Consider the following 22092-nt stretch of genomic DNA (forward strand, 5'->3'; position numbering starts at 1 on the left):
TGAAAAAGGACAGATCTGCTTTTGTGTGTGTGTGTTTTTTTTTTTAAGATTTTATTTACTTATTCAAGAGAGACCAGAGAGAGAGAGAGAGAGAGAGAGAGAGAGGCAGAGACACAGGCAGAGAGAGAAGCAGGCTCCATGCAGGGAGCCCGAGGCAGGACTCGATCCCAGGGCTCCAGCATCACGTCCTGGACCGAAGTCTGCACTAAACCACTGAGCCACCAGGGCTGCCCTGTTGCTTTGTTTTTATTCACACACACGCACACAAGGTTCACATACCAGGCTGCTAGTTTTAAAACTGAGAGCTCCAGGGACCCGTGGGTGGCTCAGCTGTGAAGCACCTGCCTTCGGGCCAGGCCGTGACCCGGGGGTCTGGGGCTCCAGCCCCACATCGGGCTCCCCGCGGGGAGCCTGCTTCTCCCTCTGCCTGTGTCTCTCATGAATAAGTAAATAAAACAACAACAACAGAACCCGAGAGTTCCAAAGCCTGTCTCCACCCACCAGAGTCCCTCACAGATCCCAAGACCTCTCCTCCCCACCATCCCTGCTGATAGGAGCAAGGAGAGGACCTGCTTTGCTGTGTGTTGGGGGAGGAGGGCCCCATTTCAGACCTTGGGCCAGGGCTCATTTATCTTAGATTTACCACTGGTTCCTGTTAACAACTTTTACATATTTTGCCCCTATAACCGCTCTGGTCCCTGGCAGTGGGAATGCAAGTCGAGGGAGTACTGTGTGTGGAGTTAATAAGGAGCAGGGGCCACTGGAGATGGGTTTCTAGCACCTGGTCAATCCCCTGAAGTCCTAACAGGCTTCCAGTTCCTTCTTTCTTCTCCAGTTCCCCAGCCGGCTCTCAGTTCCTGGGCTACTGTGATGTCTATGCTGCTGTTCCTCAGGTCAGAGGACGGCTGTGAATCTTTTTTCCTCCACCCTTTCCTAAAAGGCTCCTCAAACCACTGAAAAACACAGTTTTGAAGATCTACCAAATGAAACTTCCAGTTTCTTTATGATAGCTTTGCAGTAAGAGTTGCACACATTTTGTAGAACATTAGGAATTAAAACAATCCCCCAGAACGCAAATGCGGTAGCATAAAAAGAGGCCTCAGTAGAGTGGGAAGCCCAGATTGTCTGACGCACTTGACTTTGAGCAGCTCAAAGCTTGCCAGCTGCACGTGACCGCTTGTGTCCGCTGGCCCGGAGCCACCCTCTTCCCCGGCTAGGGGACTGGAGGCACGAGGAGGAGCTGTGTGATTTGGGCAGGTGCGAATAGGGTACTTGATGGAGTATTGCTACCGACATGCATGTTTTGTTTAAGGGCCTCAGAGCTGGAACTAGAGCTCGCTTTGTCTCATCCCCAATCCATGTTCATTCCTTAACAATTCTTTTTCAAAAAACAGTCTTAAAATAATGAAACCCCTGCCCTCTACCCCTCTCTCTGCCCTGCCAACCCAACTCACAGGGGATAATCTCTAATAACATTTTGCTAACATGTCTTTTCAGACCTTTTTTCTTTTTCCTGTGTGTACGTGTAATTTTTAAACTAAATATGGGATTATATTTATATTTTTCAGCAGCTTGCTTTTTTTTTTTTTTTTTTTTTTTTTTTTTTTAAGAGAGAAAGATAGAGAATCTTAAGCAGGCTCCAAGCCCAGGGTGGAACCAGACACGGGGCTCGATCTCACAACTCTCAACTGAAAACCAGAGTCAGACACTTAATGGACTGAGCCCAGCAGCTTGTTTTCTTAATTCAACAATACATGATGACTTTTCTCTCATGTCATTACTTACATATCTGCTTCATTCTCCCTTGCCCCAGTTCTGTTGAGGTATAATGACTATGTTGCGTGTTCCTATGTACACTACACATGTTTCAACTGTACAATTTGCCCGGTTCTGACATATGTGTATAGTTGTGAGATGACCATCAACAATAGGGAACAAGATAACATTTCATCAAACCAGGACATTTCCATTACTTTCAGAAGTTTCTTCATGCTGCTTGGTAATTCATCGATTGCATAGAAGCAGGATTGATAAAACACTTCATTCTTTTTAATGGTTAGCAAATTCAGACTCATGATGAGATTCAAAAATGGTGCCAGTTCTTTGCAACTCCTTCCATTCGGAAGCAGAGTCCATTTGCCTCCCACACCCTGGCCTGCCCGTGGAGACTCTCTTGACACGGTGCAGGAGAAGGGACCTGTGACTTCTAAGGTGAGGTCAGCAGCCTTGGGAACAGTCTCGCCAAACTTCAAGCCACTGTCAGAAGCCCAAATACTACTCATGCTAGAGAGGGCCCTTGGAGACACCACATGAGGATGTGAAGATGGGCAGCCAGTCCCCAGCTGTCTAGCCCCTAGTCATTTGAGTCAACCCCACCTATGGCTCCACACCTGTGAGTGAGATAGATCTTTTCTAACATGCCCCTGTAGACATTTCTGAGGCTCCCAATTATGAAAGATAACAATAACAAAATGGTGGGGTTTTTTTTAAGGGCATAGTTTTTTGGTTTAGTCTGCTAGGTAGCAATAGACAATAGGAACAAAACTATTCCTTTATTGAAAAATATTAAGGTGGTGTCCATTTTTTTCTCCATTACCAACTATCCTCTACATGTACCCTTTTTTTTTCACGTGTAAGAAATTTTCAGAGATAGAGTTGCTGGATCAAAGAGCTATCTTGGGGCACCTGGGTGGCTCGGTTGGTTAAGTGTCCAAAGCTTGATTTTGGCTCTGGTTAGGATTTTGTGGGTGGTGAGACTGAGCCCTGTGTGGGGGCTCCATGTTCAGCAGGGGTCAGCTTGGAGGTGCTCCTCCTCTGCCCCTCCCCCCCATGGGCACCCATGCTTGCTCTGTCTCTCTCAAATAAATAAATTTTAGAAAAATTAAAAAAATTAAAAAATTAAAAAAAAAGAGTTCTCTTCTCCCTCTCTTTCTTCCCATTTTTCCAGCCTCTGATTTGGTAGGGGTTGGCAAATTTCCCTCTAGAAAGAGCATATCACTTACCAGATTTCTCCACTGTAAAGTTAATATCTCTATCCCCCATTGTTGCTAATAAAAACCTCGTGGGAGATCATTTGATACAATGCAGATTTCTGGTTATTTCAAAACTTTCACCCACTAATTTTAGAATCCATTCTTACATCTTGCCTGTCAATTATTACCATTTTCCTCATTGTATATTTATTAAAGATTACAATTCCTCTGTAGAACTATCTCATTATTCAATCATTTATATCAGTATGGACTCACAGATACTGACTTATTCTTTAAGTTATAGAATATAGAACATTTAGTCTACAAATTACCCAATACTATAGCTGTTTTGTGGCTCAAAACTGCAATGTGGGAGCTCCTGGGCAGCTCAGTGGGTTAAGGCATCTGCGTTTGGCTCAGGTTATGATGTCAGGGTCCTGGGGTCAAACCCCACCTCTGACTTGTCTGGGAGCCTGCTTTTCCCTCTCCCTCTGCCGCTCTCCCTAATTATTCTCTTTCTCTCTCAAATAAATAAAATCTTTAAAAAACCCTATGATATGATTTAAAAGACTGGATAATATTTTTTAAATGATTTTATTTATTTATTTGAGAGAGGGAAAGAGAAAGAGAGTACAAGAGCAGGGGTAGGAGCAAGGGAGAGAGAGAGAATCCCATGCAGACCCCCCTCTGAGAATGAAGGCCCCCCCCCCCCCCCGCCCCCACAAGCAGAGCTCCTTTCCTGGACCCTGAGGTCACGACCCCAGCACAATTCAAGAGTCCAGGGCTTAACGACTGCAGCCACCCAGGCGCCCCAACACAGGATGGTATTTCAATTTCATGTCTGTACCATGAATTAATTAATCCAGCCCTTCAATATTGGGCAGCCAGGTTGTTTCCAGTTATTTGATACCATCAAGGATTTTTGATTACAGAAATCTTTGCATTTTCATGTGTTTTCATAACTTGGTTTTTTTAATTTTTTTTAATTTTTTTATTTATTTATGATAGTCACAGAGAGAGAGAGACAAAGGCAGAGGGAGAAGCAGGCTCCATGCACCGGGAGCCCGACGTGGGATTCGATCCCGGGTCTCCAGGATCGCGCCCTGGGCCAAAGGCAGGCGCCAAACCGCAGCGCCACCCAGGGATCCCCATAACTTGGTTTTCTAACAGCATAACTACTGCACGTTGGAACAGTTTTATCCCGGTGGTTGGGATCTAGGCGGTGGAAAGTGTCGACATGTCTACACCGAAATCCCACGGGGTCTGCACGCTCCATCCCAACCGGTCAGCTGGGAGCCCAAGCCGCAGATCCCGGAGCTCGGGGGGACCTCTGCTGGCAGGGCTGCTGGCAGGGTCCGGTAGCGCAATTGTCACTAACCCGAACAACGCGTGACAATAAAGTTATTGAAGTTGAGGCAGAGACTTCCGGTAGGGGCATTTCTACTTCCGCCACGGCCTGGCTCCTCCGCTTTCGCCGGCATCCCAGCCGGATATATTCGTCCGCAGCCTAGAGCCACGTCAGTCTTGGCCGCGGTCCCGCCCACTCGCGCCGCGGAAGCACTTCCGGGGTGAGGGTCCCGGTGCCTCGCTGGAAGCCCTGGCTCCCCCGGAAGTGGCCCGGGCCTGTCTGTCGGGGTTCCCACCGGCCCGCGGCTGCTGAGGCCCGCAGGGGCGGCGGCGATGGCGGAGGCGGCGCTGTTGCTGCCGCAGGAGGCGGCGGCGGCGGAGCAGCGGGACGCTCGGGAGAGGCTGGCTTTCTGGGATCGGAGACCCGACACGACGGCGCCGCTGACCGACAGGCAGACGGACTCGGTGCTGGAGCTGAAGGCGGCGGCGGAGAACCTGCCGGTGCCGGCCGAGGTGAGGTGACGGGCTGGGCGCGGGCCGTCGGGCCTCGCTCTGCCGGTGGCCGGCCCCAGCCCTCCGCCTGCGCGTGCGGCGGGCCGCCGGGAGCCGTGCCCGGGGCGCCGCCTCCCCCCGCGTCGTAACCCCGCTTCCCGGTTCCGTGGCGGCGGCCGCACGGCCAGCGCGTCAGCCCGAGCGGCGCGCCCTGCGCGGCGACCTCCCCCTCAGGTGCGGGGACGCGACGGGCGTTTCCTCGGGAGGTGGGCACCCGCGTGCGTCACCCGGCACCGCAGGTGGTCGCTCGGAGGGGTCAACGTGCTGCCGCTGCTTTTTTTTTTTTTTTTGATTTTATTTATTTATTCATTCATGAGAGCACAGGCAGAGCCCGACGCTGGACTCGATTCCGGGACCCCGGGGTCACGCCCTAGGCTGCAGGAGGGGCTAAACCGCTGAGCCCCCCCCCCCCCCCCCCAGGCTGCCCTCAGCGTGTTTCTTCCTGATGAAAATATTACCGTTTGCACGATTCAGTTCAAGTAGTTACAACGCGAAGAAGTACTTTTTTTTTTTTAAAGGTTTTATTTATTTATTTATTTATTTATTTATTTATTTATTCATTCATTCATTCATTCATTCATTCATTCATTCATTCATGAGATACAGAGAGATGGAGAGAGGCAGACACACAGGCAGAGGGAGAAGCAGGCTCCATGCAGGGAGCCCGACGCGGGACTCGATCCTAGGCCTCCAGGATCACACCCTGGGCTGAAGGCAGGTGCTCAACCGCTGAGCCCCCCCCAGGGATCGAAGAAGTACTTTTTATGAATTGTCACATGTTTGGCAAACTTTTTTTCTGGGTTGCGAGGGCCAGGTTTAGGATTATTATTTTGTTATAATAATATTTGTTGTAATTGTTTTATTATTTTTTAATAATGATTTTTATAAATAAATTTTATAGTTCTTACAATTTAATGATAATTTTTTGGATTAGTTTTTTTTTTCTTTTTAAAGATTTTAATTTATTTATTCATGAGAGACAGAGAGAGGCAGAGACACAGGTAAAGGGAGAAGCAGGCTCCACGCAGGGAGCCCCACGTGGGACTCGATCCCGGGACCCTAGGATCACGCCGTGAGCAGAACGCAGACGCTCAACCGCTGAGCCACCCGGGCGTCCCTTAAATTATTTTTTTAATGTTGGAAGCACTCATTGTACACGATTTTGAGTTGTGTCCAAAGGCAGATTGTTTTTAGAGACTCAAAGTTTTTTTATTTTTTTCTACTCTCAAATTATAGAGGTTAAGAATTCTGATTGGAAAGTTCCCTTTCACTGTGGTGCACTCCGCTTTCAAGGACAGGAGTTCTTTCTTGGGTTTGTCTGTGTGCTTATAGGAGGATGCTATGCTGAAATGAAGCAGGAAGCAGGTGGAAATCTTTTGGCTGGGCTATCAAAGTCTTTTACGCTCTAGATAATAGAAGTTGTTTGCTCTATAAATGTTCCAGTCTGTTTATAATTGATTTGGCCTGTTAGGGAAGCAGGATGCTTGAATATTGCAGCCCCCTGTGGGGAACATAGTCCACAAGAAAAGTAACCCAATTGTGTTTTTTTTTTTTTTTTTTTTAAGATTTTATTTATTTATTCATGGGAGAGAGAGGGACAGGCAGAGACATAAGCAGAGGGAGAAGCAGGCTCCATGCAGGGAGCCCAATGCAGGACTCGATCCCAGGACCCCAGGATCACACCCTGAGCTAAAGGCAGGCGCTAAACCACTGAGCTACCCGGGCTGCCCAACTGAATTGTTTTTATTGTCTTAGCTCATAAACTCTTATTATTCTCATTGAGTGTGAAGGAAAGGGTTTGGAGGAAGTAAATGAAATCTTTCATTTTCACCCCATTTCCCCCACCCCCCCATATTTATGCAGCATAATGCCCACGTTAACCTCATGCAGTTGTTTGACATATATTATGTGCCCACCTTGGGCTGGGATTGAGGATAGAAAGATAAGAAAACCAAGAGCCCCAGTCTCATGGAGCCAATATAATTGTGATCATGAGCTTGTAAAAAAGAACAGGGTAAGTTGAGACAGTGACCCATGATATAAGGAAAATAAAACAGGATAGTGTGACACAAAGGGATGAGGTGCGCTCTAGACAAGGGAGGAAGCCCAAGAAAGTGACAATCCAAGGTGAGAACTCATGATGGAAAATAAGAGATGCCAGCCTTGCAAAGACTAGAGAAATAACCTTCCAGGTGAAGGGGAAAAAACCATGTGAAGTCTAGGGTAAGAGATGAGCTTGACAAGTTCAGGGCTGCAGTGAGGGTGTTCTGGTACATGCAGAATAGGGATTGGATTCCTCCGGGAATGAAATGACCTTTATTTACCTGTCTGGGATCTTCCATTATGTCTGGTGGGAAGACTGGAATTGAAATTTTTATTCATTACCACTGTCAACACTAGTGATGAAAAGGAATGCCTCAATTTTTATTTTGTCCAGTGTATCTGTGGAGGATTTTCTGTAGTATTTCACAATTTTCATAAGATCTATTACTTCCTGAACAACTGGAACTAAGCAGGTTTGTTGAATAACAAAAGGCCAGTTAACATGTCAGCAAATATTATAAAGCTGTTAAACTTCTTAAGAAATAGCTTTGTCTTTAATGAAGGGGAACTGGTCTTACCTTGGAAACAAGTTATCTTTTCTTTTTTTTTTTTTTTTGGTGTTAGATAAGAGAATTTGGAGTAAAATATTAGGTAGACTGGTTTCTTCTAGCCAGGGCAAATTTTTTAGTACTGAGGGCCTTTTTCTTTCTTGATAAATGCTGCAATAATTGATCCTGAAGTTTACCTGAAATGTACTGTGACAGTTGTCCTAAAGGCTGTGTGTTCTTAATAGATTTAGCTTCTTTGAGCCCTTTTTCTTCTTTATAAAATGGGGATTATAATACTATTTATTTGTCTGATGGGGAGATGTGAGAATTCAATGAAATCATGTATTGTAAAAGTGCATATGGCAAACGACCTGCTAATATTATATTATATGCCTTCCCCCCCCCAAATGATTAATAACTTGAAAGAATAGATTAGAATTTTGTGATCCTGAGCTGGTATAGGTGTCTCAGAGCAAAGGTAAGAAAAGAGAGGTTAGTGCTTTGAGGAAGGTTCTGAGATTCCATCTGTACCTCTTCATTGATTTGCTCCAAAGAGAGAAAGGAACACACAGGTTTCATTTAGGGAGTGAATTGTTTAGATTATGAAAGTTGTATTCTCTAATCCAGAACTGTGAAAAAAAAAAGTAAAGTTTAGGAAAGAAAGGTGTATTTGTTTTCTTCCTGGACCTGCTTAGCTGGTCAGGTAAGATTGATAGTTTATTGTAATTATTATTTAAGATATTAATGTGCTATTTGCATAAACTATACAGTAGCTCTCAAGGACTGACAATTAGGGTCTTTACTCTTCTCTCTGTGGTGGTTAAATGGCTGCTCCATCTGGAAGCTAACACAATGTGAGTGAGCCAGAGGACTCAGGAGTGAATGAGATCCATCAGTTTATTTATTTATTTATTCAAAGTAATTTCTACACGCAATGAGGGCTCAAACTCACGACTCAGATCAAGAGTTTTGAGCTCAAAAAAAAAAAAAAAAAAAAAAAGAGTTTTGAGCTCCACTGACTGAACCAGCCAGGAAAGCCAGGAGTGAATGAAGGGTCAGAACAGGAAAGTTCACGACACCACCACACCCCATCTTGATTTTCCATTCTGTTCCAGGTGCTTTGAGAAAAGAAGACAGCTGAGCAAGTGTACCCAATGGGGACATTTTTTCATACTCTTAAAAGCAACTTGTTTTGTGTCTCTAAAAATTACTTCCTACAAGCAGTCAGCGTGACTTTTGCTTGGTTTGAGAGAAAATGGTTTTGTATCAGTGAGACAAAGGGAATGGGACAGGAAGCCTCCTTCTGCTTCTGGTATTTAAAAGTCCTTATGCTTGCAAAGTAGTTAGTATTTGTATATAAAGTAATTCTATTTAGAATGCTTTATCATATATTCAAATTATGTTTACTCACATCTAGACTACAGACTCTGTCTAGAATATTTACACGAGCTTCTCAAGTATCTCGAGTTTTCATATGATTTTTGTTTTCTAAAGTAAATTAGAAGATAAATATTTTTTGGTTTAAAATGGCAGACTGAGCATATGTGTATGACCCTTGGTCCCTTTGACATCACAGTAATAAATGCGTGGCACTCCAAAAAGACAGACAGTATCAGTGAACCTGTAGTTTTGGTAAATTTATGGAAGCCGGGAAGTATGTACTGCTACTTAAAAAAATCTAAAGACTTAATTACAAAACAAGGTATCAACATTATTTTTATAATCTAAAAAAGAGATGGTATAAATAACAAAATTTGAGGTTAAATGTAGAGGAAAATGTTAGCGATACTTATTTCTACAAAATTTGAGGTTAAATGTAGAGGAAAATGTTAGCGATACTTATTTCATTTTATTTAGCGAGGACCTCAAATTGATGAATTCAGTGAAGAGACAATGCCGTAAATCTGTGTTGTAGAGTTATAGGGTAACCGTAAATACTGAAAATGGCTAAATTGGCTAAAAGTAGGGGTTGGGGGAAGGATTTTACTATTCATTATAACTCTTGATTTAGAATAAAGTTATGTTTATGTGTTTTGAATAATTTTGATAAGGGATGATTGATAAAGATTGCAAATATCTCTTTGATTCTTTATTAAGTTCTTCATTCTGCCCTCAAATTCCTTTAAAATATTTCTCAGTGATAAACACTGGTATTGCCTTAACAAGGAACTGCCAGGATAGAGGAGAAGAAGGAAGATTTGATTTTTACTGAAATAATCATTCTGTACTCCTAGACTTCTAAAATAATGGGCTTGTTATATTTTAATGACAGAGTTATGAATTTAAAGTGAGAGAGTAAAATCCAACTTTTCCTTACACTCTGTTGAGAGAGAATTGGAAAAAAAAGAAAAAGAAGAAAAGAAAAAAAGAGAGAGAATTGAAAATGCTGCCTATTAAATGAAAAAGGCAGAGTGTATATGGTACCATTATCCAGGTTAAACAGGGTACACTTCCCTTGTATATACATAGGCTACCATAGGGAAGAGTTGTGAGAAACTAAGTAACTAATAGCTTCTGAGAAGGAACTGTATGGTTGGAGAATGGGTCCAGGAGAAGGAGACTTTCACTGAATGTCCTTTGAATTTATTTTTTTAAGTAACTGTTTAAAAGGACTGCTATATGTATTAAAAATGATTGTGGAACAAGAGGAAAGTTACTTTTTATCTGTAATTTGATATATCATGAAGTAGTATCAGACTTCTGTGGTTTAATACCTCATAAACTCTGATGGGAGAATATGATTCTTACATTTTCATTTGTAAAACCATAGTATGTGGTATGACAATCAGGGTTTTGATATTGATCTACAGGATTTTTTTTTTTTTTTAAAGATTTTTTATTTATTTATTTATGAGAGAGACAGAGAGAGAGAGAGAGGCAGAGACACAGGCAGAGGGAGAAGCAGGCTCCATGCAGGGAGCCCGACGTGGGACTCGATCCCGGGTCTTCAGGATCACACCCCGGGCTGCAGGCGGCGCTAAACCGCTGCGCCACCGGGGCTGCCCTGATCTACAGGATTTTTAAAGATACATTTAGGGCCTTTTTTCTCAAAGTGATTGAGTTAAATTTAGATACAGGTTTTGGTGGTGTATTGAAGGACTGAATTTTGTTAGATCCTCTGTGTGTTTTCAATATTTTAAATGATTGCCCTGGTGTTTATAACTTATTTCTTTAATTAGTCACAGTCTACCTTTATTTATTTATTTAAAGAGATTTTGTTTATTTACTTACAGGAGACACAGAGGGAGAAGCAAGCTCCCTGCAGGGAGCCTGATGTGGGACTCGATCCCAGGACCCTGGGATCACGACCTGAGCCCAAGGCAGATGCTCAACCACAGAGCCACCCAGGCGTTCCTGTTTTGTTTTTTAAAGACTCAGTTTTCTGTCTGGTATTATGTTCCATCTGCTTTAGAGGAGCTGGCTTTAACATTTCTTTTAGCCCAAGTCTGCTAGAAATGCATTCTCTCAGCCTTGTTTAAAGTCTCTATTTCCCTTTCATTAAAAAAAAAAAATTCTAGATAAAGAATTCTGGATTGACTTTTTTTTCCTTTTATCACTTAAAAGATTTGCATAACTTCTGATGAGAATTTTTCTGTAATTCTTATCTTCTTTCTTCTGTATGTAATGTCTTTTTTCCTCCGTCTCCCAAGATTTTCTTTTTAACTTCGTTTTTTTCAGGAGTTTGAATCTCATCTGTCTAGATGTGTATTTGTGTTTGTATTCCGCTTGGGATTCTCTGAGCTGTTCAGAACTGTAGTTTGGTGTCTTTTATTATTTTTGGAAAATTCTCAATTACTATCTTTTTGAATATTTTTTCTACCCTATTCTCTTTCCTTTTGGGATTCAGATTATACATGTACTAGATAATTTGAGACCATCCTACTGTTCTTGGATATTGTGTTCAGTTTGTATTTTCTCACTCTGCTTCCCCATGTATGTTTCCTATTGAGTGATTATATTGACTGTCTTTAAGTTCACTGATTCTTTAGCTGTGTTGAGTGTACTGATGAATCCATTGCAGCAGTCCTCTGCCCAGCTTTCTTTACCTTAGCCTGGTCTCTCTGTGCTTTCTGGTGTGTTTTTCAAATCTGAGCCTGATTCACATCTCCTTCCTCTTTTCCCTTTTAACTATTGTGTAAATGTTGATAATAGAATCATGTTTGAATTTTGTCACAGTCTGTTCATATAGAACCAAATTTTACTCCTAATGAGATACAATTTTGTAAAGATCGCTTATAGACGGTTCTGTTCCCAGGAAGCACTATAGATTCTGATTTGTAGATAGATTTACTTTTTCTGTTGCTCATAAGTACAAATAATAATAATATGATAAATAGCAATAGCTGACATTGAGTGTTATTATCTGGCAGGCATTATACTAAATACACATAATATTACATCCCCCTCTGCAAGGAGGCAGCTTGTTGTTGGTGATTGGGTGGTTCCACAGAGCAGGAGCAGTGTGACTTACCTCTGCAAAGCTTTCTCTACCACCAGACTAAAAACTGCAATTGGAATGAAACAAAGGCCCTTTTACTTTCAGAATCCCTGGTAGTAGCTCACAGTTGCTGCTGACACTTTAGACTGAAAGATAGATTTTCACTGGATTTGAGAAACTTAGTTCTTGCTATGTCCTTTTATACTGAAGTACTATGTCACCATTCAGAAAGAGTTTACATGAATAAATGATGCCCTTAATAAGACGTGTTTACATATACCCACAACCTCCTGGCTCCTAAGTCAGACTCATTTGTGGGGAGAAGGCAGATGGAGGACCTTTCCTGAGCACGTTTGTTTGTTTTTTGGTCTGCAGCTTCCTAGCAGTATAAGAAGACTATTTTCCCACACCTGTGTTTTCTTTTTTTCGTAATGGTTCGTGATACATACTGTAATTCTTACTTTATAGAAAAGAAATTGAGGATTAGAAACATTAAGTAATTTGCCCATTGTCACACAGCTTATAAGTGAGCAGGAACATGGTTCCAATCAGGCTGCTCTGTAAGGTGCCTTACCAAACCAGAAAGAATAGCTCCACTTGAACTCACGTACAAAAACACCTTTTATTTTTTTTAATTTATTTTTATTTTTATTTTTTATTTATGATAGTCACACAGACTGTGAGAGAGAGAGAGAGAGAGAGGCAGAGACACAGGCAGAGGGAGAAGCGGGCTCCATGCACCGGGAGCCCAACGTGGGACTCGATCCCGGGTCTCCAGGATCGCGCCCTGGGCCAAAGGCAGGCGCCAAACCGCTGCGCCACCCAGGGATCCCTAACACCTGTTTTTTAAAGGATTTATTTCTAAGTTAGTGATGGTTCACTGTGCATCTAGCTTTTTTTTTTTTTTTTTTTTTTTAGCTTTGAAGGTAAAATACTGTCTTCGGATGAAAGTTTTTTTATCTAGAAAAACAGGTGGGACAATTTTGTAAGGTCCTGGGTCAAGGTTTTATATAGGTGGGCCTTAAATGTTATGCTCTAAGGACTAAAAACTGGAATTGAAATGAAACAGGCCCTTTTACCCTACCCTGCATCCACACTCCATTTATAGGAGGTCTAAAAACAGCACGTCTGTGACTATAGATAAATTAACACCTGGATTAGCTTTAGTGATTGAGAACTAGAAAGTGTTGTAGGTCTGATGGCATCAAAGTGAGACCTTATTCGTGGGCTTTTCTAAAACTGTTGAGAAACTGGAATTCTTTCTATTCAGTTATAATTTCAAAATTTGTCACCAAGAAGGTGTGGGTAAGTGTGCCAGTGGTAGAAATGACAGAAGGAGATAATTGATAATTATTGATGACTATTGATAGTTAATTCTTGGATGTGATTTATTTTCTGTTGGCAAGCATTAATGAGGCCAGGCTCTTCTGTTAGATCCTGGGAAAGACAAACTACTTTCAACAACAGGGCCAGCTTATAAGAGGATCAAGGAAGGAAATGTGTATTGATCAGCACAGATTCATGGCTAGTATTAGAAAGGTAACTCAAAAATCCTACCTTACGGGATGCCTGGCTCAGTGGTTGAGTGTCTGCCTTTGGCTCAGGGCGTAATCTCAGGGGCTTGAGTCCTGCATCAGGCTCCCCACAGGGAGCCTGCTTCTCCCTCTGCCTATGTCTCTGCCTCTCTCTCCATGTCTCTGTCTCATGAATAAATAAATAAAATCTTTAAAAAAGAAAATAATACTTTACTAATGGTGTGATCCAGTATCAGGTTTACATTTTGAGATTAGCATTTAATAGAAAGAACCTAGTTGTGTTATTAATGGCGTTTATTAACCTCAAATGATTTAATAGAAAACGTTCTTTTGTCTTTCAAAATGGTGAGATGGAATAATAATTTTGAGTTTAGAGAATTTTCAAGTTATTTAAATATCTTTATGGTTCTTTTTTTTTTAAAGCTTCCAATTGAAGATTTGTGTAGTTTAGCATCCCAGTCGCGGCCCATTGCACAGACTTCAATAGTACCTGAATCTACAGAAGACATTCTCTTGAAGGGGTTCACTTCCTTAGAAATGGAAGAAGAAAGAATTGAAACTGCACAGCAGGTGAACGTTAATGTTATTCCTAAGGATGTTTGATTATTCTAAATATCTTAAGATAGGGCAATTAAAAAAATATCCTAATTAAAAGTTCTAAACATTTGAAACTATAGTTAATATCAGATCTTTCTAGAACATTCTTGATTTTGTGTTAGCTGTGGCTGTTTTGTGTTTTATTTTTTTATTTTTATTTTTTAAAATATTTTTTATAGATTTTATTTATTCAGAAGAGACACAGGGAGAGAGAGAGAGAGAGAGAGAGAGGCAGAGACACAGGCAGAGGGAGAAGCAGGCTCCATGCGGGGAGCCCTACATGGGACTCGATCCTGGGGTCCCCAGGATCATGCCCTGAGCTGAAAGTGGCGCTAAACCACTGAGCCACCAGGGCTGCCCTGTTTTGTGTTTTAAATGAACCTATTGCCCAGTTATACTTGACATACAAAGATATGATATTTCAAGTTTGAATGTTGATAGCTACTCATTAGCTATCATGACTAAAATAAATTTAAAATGGGTTTTAAATATTTCATGCATTTTTTATCTCCCCCAGTGTATGTTGTTATTGTGTTCCTCTAGCGTGCCTGTGCACATACACTCACATGTACACACACAACCTTTCTGCTTGTTGCTAGGTAATTTCTTTTTTTAAGAACTTAATTATTCTCTTTAGATGAATCCTTATAGTTATTTTCAGTAATTTACATATGTAGAGTTCTCTTGATTTTTATTTTTTCCTAATTATAAACCTAAATGTTTAAATACCTAAATGGCAGTTTCTTCTGCCATTTCCCCTTGTCTCTTTTTCCTACCCTATAAAAATCAAAGCTTAGGCATTTACCAAGTAAAACAAAAAGCAAGCATGCTGAATTGCATTTATAGTAAGTAAGTCAAGAGGCAGTGCTGCAGAGTGAAAAAGAACTATCTACTGCTTGAGTTAGGCCATCCTAGTTGTGAAAGTCACCTCCATCACTTACCATCTTTGTGAGTTTAGGCAAATTACTTGTATCTTGGGCTTTTAGTTCTAATCTGTAAAACAAAGATGATTGTGTACCCATTTTAGGAGATTTTTTCTGAAAGTTAAATAAGATAATGCATGCAGTGTATGGCAGGCACACAGTCAGTGTTCAGTAAATGATAGCTAAGGTACTTGGCAAGCCTAGTATCTTTAGGGAATCAAGCATACCCCTGACTTCAAATCCCACTTGAGAGTTGTAGAAGATAATCTTGCACCATGTCAATGACCTTATTTGGACTCTGAAAAAAAGAGTCGTCTGGGCTAAATTTGTACCTGTGTATCTCTCTTTCAATTTTTAAAAAAAACTAATATATTGAGTTAGAATTTACACCCAATAAAATATACTCCTTTTAAGTATATCACTTGATGAGTTTTGACGAGTGTAACTACCACTGTGATCAAGATATAAAACATTTCCATCATTCTTCATATTGTTAAGGTCAGTCTTCTCCACCTCTTTTTAATAATAGATATTTTTCATGACATAAGGTGGCAGGGCCCCAGGACTCAAATCCAGGTTTAGGTGATACAAAAGTCCATGTTCTTAAATCATTCTGTTATATTATTTCAGTTTATATTTTTATAATTCTTATTAGATAGCATTGATATTAACATTTACCCCAAACTCTATGTTACCTATTCAAATTTAGCAAAGTAGCAAATAGGCATTAGCTTCTTCAGCAGGGATATATATTTTTTACATATTGTGTCTTTAATACTCTTCCTTGTTTGACTCCAAATCCAGTGTTTTTAAAATCCTTTGCTTTTCCTAGCATGTAGATATTGACTGTGGAATTAAATTATTATCTCCTGGCTTAAAAGTAATTATTAATGTCTGAGCCCCAAACAATAAGACTTAGATAGTGTCTACCCTTTTGACTTGCTGTTTAGCATGTAGCCACTTTTCATTTTGTCTGTTTTAGTTTTGTTGACACTATAATACTTTTTATTTTTCCAGTTTTTCTCCTGGTTTGCAAAGCTACAAACTCAGATGGATCAGGATGAAGAAACTAAATACAGGTATGTATGTGGTTCTTGAGTTTGTTGGCTACCTACAGCATTTAATTTCTTTTTTTTTTATTTTTATTTTTTGTAATCTGTCTTTAAAAAGAATTAAGATATATGTCACAACAGTGACATTTTCTTTAAAAAGAGCTAGAGAGGAGATCCCTGGGTGGCTCAGCGGTTTAGCACCTGCCTTTGGCCCAGGGCATGATCCTGGAGTCCTGGGATTGAGTCCCACATTGGGCTCCCTGCATGGAGCCTGCTTCTCCCTCTGCCTGTGTCTCTACCTTTCTCTTTCTATGTCTCCCATGAATAAATAAATAAAATCTTTAACAACAACAACAACAACAACAACAAAAAGAGCTAGAGAGAAATTATGTGATTAAAAAAAAAGTTCTATCCTAATTAATAGGTTAGGAAGTATAGACATTGGGTTGGTAGATAACTCTAGAAAGGTTTGGGTTCAAGTGGGAATTTTACAGGAACTATAAGAAATATCTGTTGCTTTTCTTTAGATGTAGGGACCCAAGAGATTTTAGGGATGCCCACCTGGACTGAGTATAAAACTGTGTTGTTCTGTTTGTGTATATTGATAGCATGGAAAAAATGAATGGTGCATCATTTCTAGCTGATTTGGCGACAGTGGGTTGAATAATTGCATTTATTTAACATTAAGTGACTGTTATTGGTAGGTAGTGTGTTAGGGTTTTTGATACATGATTCCACTTAATCTTTACAGCAGCTATGTGAGAAAAGGTATTATTATCATTCCCTTTTTACAAATGTGCAAACTGAGGCCTGAAAGTAACTTGCTTAATGTCATAGAGACTTGGACACAGCTGGAACTTGGACTCAGGTCTTCTAATTCCAAGTCCAGAATTCTTTCCATGACATCACACCATCATGGGATTTTTGGCATAAATGACCTGAGGGATTGACCTGCTTGATACCTTGGGATGGCCCTAGTGTCTCAGTTTTTGAAAGTTAAGCCAGTGCTTTGTTGCCGATGTGTGGAAAGCTAACTTGTGGCTTCAAGAGTGATTCCTTTTGTTGCTTATAGTTGGAGTGATTTTCCCACTAAATTATTGAAAAAGGTGTTAAAATACTTTTTGAATATAATGAGCTTTAGTAGTGGGTCAGACTTCTCTCCTGAAATTAAAGCATTTGGGGAAAATTGAGACTTTGTTGTTTATTGACTCTGCTTATTGGGGGAAAATATTATTGCCAATCCCCTTTTGGTTCTGTTTTCTAGACAGATGAGGGATTACTTGTCTGGGTTTCAGGAGCAGTGTGATGCTATATTGAATGATGTAAACAATGCTCTTCAGCATCTGGAATCATTGCAGAAACAGTATCTTTTTGTGTCCAATAAGACAGGAACCCTACATGAAGCCTGTGAACAGCTCCTAAAAGAACAGGTAATTTGGAGTATGGGAGAGAGTGATTATATTTAATATTTTATTTTTAAGTAGACGGATAGAATTTAATTCTAATTTCTTTAATTTCTTCAAGTGTATATTGAAGTCTGCTCTGCATGAGGCCTATGCATACAAATTATTACATTGTCAGACTGTTTTTTATTTTAAATAAGCTTACATGAATGAATGGGGCAAGACAGGCTTTCCTATGTTATGAGCTAGAAGTTCTGTCTCAGTACAATTTCAGAGTGAAGAGGTTACATTAATTTGCTCTGTCCACTCTTTAGACACTTTATAGACAAGCATGGTGATTATAGTAATGGTGGAGTTTATGAAAAGATGAACTGATCTTGACTGCAGTAAAATTTATGATTTAAAGATAGAACGTTTAAGTTATTTTATGTGAGTTTTCTCTGTGTATTTTGTGTGTTTTTTGAAAGGCAATTTATTGTTTTATAAAAGATCATATGTAAGTTGCTGTACTAATCATTGTTTATTAGTCCATAATTGTAGAAATCTTTGAGCATTAGTCTGAAATCTTATGTCTAACATAAATCTGTATATCTGATATAAATTTGTTCAATGCAATTTTGAGACTGGAGTGTTGATTCGTATATTCTTATACTGATTTTTTTCTTTTAAAAAATGCAAGTCGGAACTTGTTGATCTGGCTGAAAACATTCAACAAAAGCTTTCCTATTTTAATGAATTGGAAACTATTAACACAGTAAGCATTGTTTTTTACTTTTTTGTAAAGTTAATGACTTTATTTTATATTTTCCTTTTGGAATATAACCTTTAAATTTATAAATTGGCCTGAGTGGTATTTGAACTTAATAGTTTGCTTGCTGATAGGATATTCTATTTGTACCTGATGGAGGTAACATTACTAGTTTAGATTTTTAAAAATATGACTTAAGTTGTGTAGTTCTTCTTAAGTTATATTACTGTTATTAAAATCTCCTTGTCAGTTACCACTTATAGTGTCTTTGTAAGCTATGAAGATTGTAAAAAGAAATATTAAATTTTAAATCTTGCTGTGTTTGTGCTGTTATTAGTAATCAAAACATTTTTTAAGTTAATCTCATGTTCAGTTTGAAGTATAGTCCTTATAATGCATGCTTATATCCCAAAATAATAGTTTCAATGAAGACTGCTGTGTAAATTACATCCCTGTGTCTTTCTGGCTCATAAATTAATCATAAGTACTATGTATAAATTATTAAAATTATTGAATTAATAATTATTATAGTTTACTACAGAGATAGAAAACTAGTAGCCAGTTAACAATAGGATACAAGGGAGATCATTCGTTGCCAAACTATCAAGATAAGAAATAATTGTCCGTTTATATTTTAACATACATCACTTATATTTTTATATTTTATATATTATATAAAGACATATGTTATATAATTTTATATATCTTAATATGTAATTTTATACTTTAAGTATTAAAGATTTATATATTATTTGCATTTATACTTATTTGTGTATGTTTATTTTTATATACATTTACTTGTAGTTTGCTTATAGATTTTATGTTTTACTTTTGTAACATGACTGTGAAACATGGTATGACTGCTAGTTAATTCTTTAACTTGAGAAAATTGCCAGGGTTTGAAAGTAGGAAATTTGTATATGTTGTAAAGTACTAGAAAATGGGAAATCTGGGTAGTTGATGTGTTATTTTAGTATAACGTTGTACAATTGGGTGAATAAATATTTGTTAGTTTATGTAGAGCCCCCTTAAAGCTCATTAAGAATAAGCTGAATTAAATCAGTATTTTTTTGGTCCTTTCTTTATTATTATTACTACACATGGGCTATATTTGAGGATATTTTAGTAATTATTAAAATATAAGGACATTAGTGTAACTGTTGTAGCCTAAAGGGAAATATGCTAATTCCAATACATAATTTTCAACTTTCACCTGTATATTTTTTGTGAATTATGATTTTTTTTTTTCTTAAAGAAATTGAATTCTCCTACGTTGTCTGTTAATAGTGAAGGATTTATACCTATGCTGGCCAAGTTAGATGATTGTATAACATATATCTCATCACATGTAAGTCATGGTATTTTTGCATGTTTTTAAGAAATCTTAACATCCCTATGTATCATTTCTTAGGCTATAAAGTAATTATTTCTTCTGAAGGGAAAAACGTATCTGTATTATACTTGAAGAAAGACTGTAGTAAATTCTTAGTCGTTGTTTGCAGTGGTGTAAAGAAGTACTTTTAGCTGCTGATGCAACAATCCCTGGAGTAGAAGAGGTCCTGGCTGACAGTTTTACCCTTCTAACAGGAGGAGTGATTTTTATGCTGTTGACTTCCTGTTGTTTTAGATACTTCTTTGGAAATAAAAAGTGTTACTTGGGAGGAAATTAAAGGAACAGGCCCTTTAATGTAATCACTCTTTCTGTCCACCAAGGATTTATAGCAGTATAAGGTTTCCCCCACTTTCTGAAAGTAGTAGCTGAAATGGCATAAAATGAAACATTTACCATTTCATAAAAGTGAAAAATCCTCTTTGGATTTCTTTTCATTAGCAAAAACAAGTACTATTGTAGGTCTTACGTCAAATAAAAGTGAAATGGCATAAAGTGAACTTTTGCTTGGGCAGGTGTTGGTGGGGTGTGGGCAGTCTGTATTCGTCTTTGCCGAGAGCTTCCTATCTGTGTAAGACCCTATAAAAGATTTGTTTTTGTAGTTTACTCTGCCTTTTTTTGTTTCCTCTTTATAAATCTTTCCCTTTCCTTTACAGCCAAATTTTAAAGATTATCCTGTATATTTGCTGAAGTTTAAGCAATGTCTTTCTAAAGCTTTGCATCTTATGAAGACCTACACTATAAACACACTACAAAACCTCACAAATCAGTTATTAAAAAGGGTGAGTTACCTGATGAGGTGTTTTTTCTTCTTTTTTTATTCATTTATCTTCCATAATCTAAGTATAAGATTAGTACTTATTAACTCTAAAAACTTTACCTTTTGTTAAATAAGAATATGTATCGGTTTTATTTATAATACGAAAAAATGGCTGTATTGTATCTGTCCATCAGACTCTTATTTTCAAAAAATATTTAATAGTGTGAGAAGTACTCCGTACTATATAGTAAATAATAAAATTCAAACTATTTGTCATTTAAAACATTTTCTTATCTTCATGAAAGTATTGGAAAGAAATACATCAAAATGATAAAAGTGGTTCTTAATGGTGGGATTATATATGATGGATACTTTGAACGTTTTTCTTTATGTAAGATAGATAATTTAATTTTCTGTGTTTAGCAAATGTATTTTTATTGAGTGCTTTCTCAGTGCTTGGCATTGTACTGGGAACCGTACAATAGAGAGAAGGAGCCAGCAAGGTCCTTGTGCTCATTGAGCTTATATTCAGGAAAAGCAGTCAGCAAAGAAGGAAACAAATTAATTATAGATGGAGCAAAACAAGCTAGGTGGAAAATGGACAGGGTGTTACATTAGAAAAATATTTTTTTCTTTATTTATTTATGATAGTCACACAGAGAGACAGAGAGAGGCAGAGACACAGAGGGAGCAAGCAGGCTCCATGTACCGGGAGCCCGACGTGGGATTCGATCCCGGGTCTCCAGGATCGCGCCCTGGGCCAAAGGCAGGCGCCAAACCACTGCGCCACCCAGGGATCCCACATTAGAAAATTAAGAGTGGACCTAGCTAAGATGGTCATTGAATACATTTCTTTCATAAGAAAATAAAATCAAAGATTATGCATTTTATTTCTTAAGCTTAATTTCTAAAAAACATGGGGTATCTTCTTGAACTTTCTGTTCAAAGCCACTGATTTTGGGGTGACAGTTTACTGTTCAGTTGCTCTTAACTGATATGAAGGCCGACTATATAATTTTTCTATTTTGTAAAGTTTTTAATAAGTTTAGGAAATTAATACCTAATCAGTACTAGTACCTACTGTGTTCTAGTAACTAGGCCTTCACTGTTGAGCTGTATAAAACCTTTATGAGTACATGTTATCACCATTTGGTGGATGCACTGAATCTTAGGTCCAGTAATTTGGCCAATGTCCTACTGTCAGTAAGTGACTGAGTATGAATCTGAATTCAGGTCTACTTACCATCAAAGTCATGTAATGTAGGGTAAATTTTAATTATAAAGAGGTAGGAGACGACAGCTCCACATAAGTATTTCTCATTTTTAGCGATAGTACTACAAAAGAGATTTCATTTAATATGAAATCTCTCTTTGAGATTTTTCTCTTTAAGCTTTTGGTTGGTATATAGGCCGAGCAGTAGCTGTTTGAAATGATTGGTGTCACATTTTCTGAATAATTATTTGTTGGCTGACTATCTTCCTTCCCTATCTTCCTCCATGTCTCTTTAGGATCCTGCATCTATACCTAATGCAGACAATGCCTTTACATTATTTTATGTGAAATTTCGAGCTGCTGCTCCCAAAGTCAGAGTAAGTCCATTGACATAAATATTACTATGAAGTTTATTTAGCCAGCTGCTTTGAAATTCTACTATATGTTAGGCCTGCTTATACCAGGAAAATGAACATGAATGAAATGTAGACACTGTCTTTCCATATTACAGCAGTGTACCTTAGTGGTATCCTAAAAGCAAGGGGTATCACATATGCTAATCCAGGAAAAA

General features: G+C 38.9%; 1 protein-coding gene across 3 annotated transcripts in view; it reads left to right on the forward strand.

Annotated features, from left to right (window-relative positions):
* Positions 1 to 4444: 4444 nt before the first annotated feature.
* The window catches only part of COG3 (component of oligomeric golgi complex 3), a 67795-nt gene continuing 50147 nt past the window's right edge, over positions 4445 to 22092 (forward strand). Inside the window, exons 1-9 of one of the 3 annotated variants that reach the window (XM_072783034.1) lie at positions 4445 to 4832; positions 10696 to 10851; positions 13859 to 14005; positions 15973 to 16034; positions 17272 to 17437; positions 18090 to 18164; positions 19414 to 19506; positions 20205 to 20330; positions 21818 to 21898. In XM_072783034.1, coding sequence (XP_072639135.1) covers positions 4653 to 4832; positions 10696 to 10851; positions 13859 to 14005; positions 15973 to 16034; positions 17272 to 17437; positions 18090 to 18164; positions 19414 to 19506; positions 20205 to 20330; positions 21818 to 21898 — 1086 coding nt within the window. In that variant the 5' untranslated portion in view covers positions 4445 to 4652. Of the gene's footprint in view, positions 4833 to 10695; positions 10852 to 13858; positions 14006 to 15972; positions 16035 to 16970; positions 17114 to 17271; positions 17438 to 18089; positions 18165 to 19413; positions 19507 to 20204; positions 20331 to 21817; positions 21899 to 22092 lie in introns of those variants that run through there. The other 2 variants (XM_072783035.1, XM_072783036.1) reach the window with 2 other exon arrangements.

This window comes from Canis lupus, chromosome 17 (assembly GCF_048164855.1).
Source record: "Canis lupus baileyi chromosome 17, mCanLup2.hap1, whole genome shotgun sequence".
Classification (NCBI taxonomy): domain Eukaryota; kingdom Metazoa; phylum Chordata; class Mammalia; order Carnivora; family Canidae; genus Canis; species Canis lupus.